Source organism: Nicotiana sylvestris, chromosome 8 (assembly GCF_000393655.2).
Source record: "Nicotiana sylvestris chromosome 8, ASM39365v2, whole genome shotgun sequence".
NCBI lineage: Eukaryota > Viridiplantae > Streptophyta > Magnoliopsida > Solanales > Solanaceae > Nicotiana > Nicotiana sylvestris.
Window position 1 is genome coordinate 224,601,982 of NC_091064.1, and position 1,446 is coordinate 224,603,427.

The 1,446-nt window shown below is 36.2% G+C and overlaps 1 protein-coding gene across 1 annotated transcript; it reads left to right on the plus strand.

Annotated features, from left to right (window-relative positions):
- The first annotated feature begins 514 nt into the window (after positions 1–514).
- Positions 515–1,165, plus strand: LOC138876430 (secreted RxLR effector protein 161-like). Its single transcript, XM_070155350.1, has 3 exons — positions 515–758; positions 819–959; positions 1,059–1,165. Exons 1-3 carry the CDS (start codon positions 515–517, stop codon positions 1,163–1,165), a joined length of 492 nt encoding a protein of 163 aa, XP_070011451.1.
- Positions 1,166–1,446: the final 281 nt, after the last annotated feature.

Genomic DNA, 1,446 nt, shown 5'->3' on the forward strand with positions numbered 1-1,446 from the left:
GTACAGCGAAGCCTTTCGCCACTATTTTTATTTTCTTTTGGAGCGATTGTCCGTGAAGCAAAAATCACGTGCTTACACTCTCTATGGACTCAAGCAGGCTTCAAGAGCATGGTATGAACGACTGTCCAAATTTCTGCTTGAACATGGCTACAAAAGAGGTAAAATTGATAGTATCTTATTCTTAAGGGAAAAAGGTAAGGATCTCCTTGTGGTACAAATATATGTTGATGACATAATCTTTGGGGCCACCACTGATAAGCTAATTAAGGATTTTGCAAAATTAATGGGGAGTGAGTTTGAAATGAGAATGATGGGTGAGCTTAACTTCTTCTTAGGCTTATAGATCAAACAAAGTCCTAATGAAACCATGATCCATTAGCAGAAGTATGCAAAAGAGCTTATCAAAAAGTATAAAATGGAAGAATCAAAAGAAATAGACACACCCATTGCAACTTCCACTAAATTAGACATTGATGAACCTGGTTCATCAGTTGATCAAAAGTTGTATAGGGGTATGATTAGTTCACTCTTGTATCTTACTGCTAGCAAACCTGACATAGTCTTCAGTGTAGGGCTTTGTGCTCGCTTTCAGGCTAATCCAAAAGAGTCTCATTTGAATGCTGTCAAGAGTATACTAAGATATTTGACAGGCACTACTGATCTGTGTCTTTGGTATCCCAAAGGTAGTAATTTCAATCTAGTAGGATATGCTGATGCTGATTATGCAGGTTTCTTTGTGGATATGAAAAACACCTCAGGTATGGCTCACTTTCTTGGTTTATGTCTTGTATCATGGGCCACTAAAAAGTAAAATTCAGTGGCCTTATCCATTGCTGAGGCTGAGTGTGTTGCTGCTGCATCTTGTTGTGCTCAATTACTATGGATCAAACAGCAGCTGGTAGATTTTGGCATTGAAGTTGGTTGCATTCATACATTATGTGATAACACTAGTGCTATAAGTATGACAAAGAACCTTGTTCATCATAAGAGGAATAAACACATAGATGTTAGACACCACTTCTTAAGAGATAACTATGAGAAGGGATTGATCTCCATAGAATTTTGTGCTACTGATAAGCAAATTGTTGATATCTTCACTAAAGAATTAAGTAGAGAAAACTTTGAGAGGAACAAGTTGGAATTAGGGATGATTAGGATCACCTAATAGGTCCAGCTCAGAATGCACAATGAAAAAAAATATTGAAAAATGAAAAAAAAAATTAGCTAGGAATTCTGAACTTGTGTAAATATCTAGGTTAATTCTTACTCATCTTCATACTTTAATTAGTATACTCCTGTGACATGTGTTTATATGACTCACTGATCTCTCACAAAATTTTCTCTATTATGGCATTTGAGGCATGTATAAGAGAGTTCTAAATGAAGAACCTGGTTCATCAGTATGGGTTCATATGAAAGCTCAAGTATGATTTCTATACTCTGCAC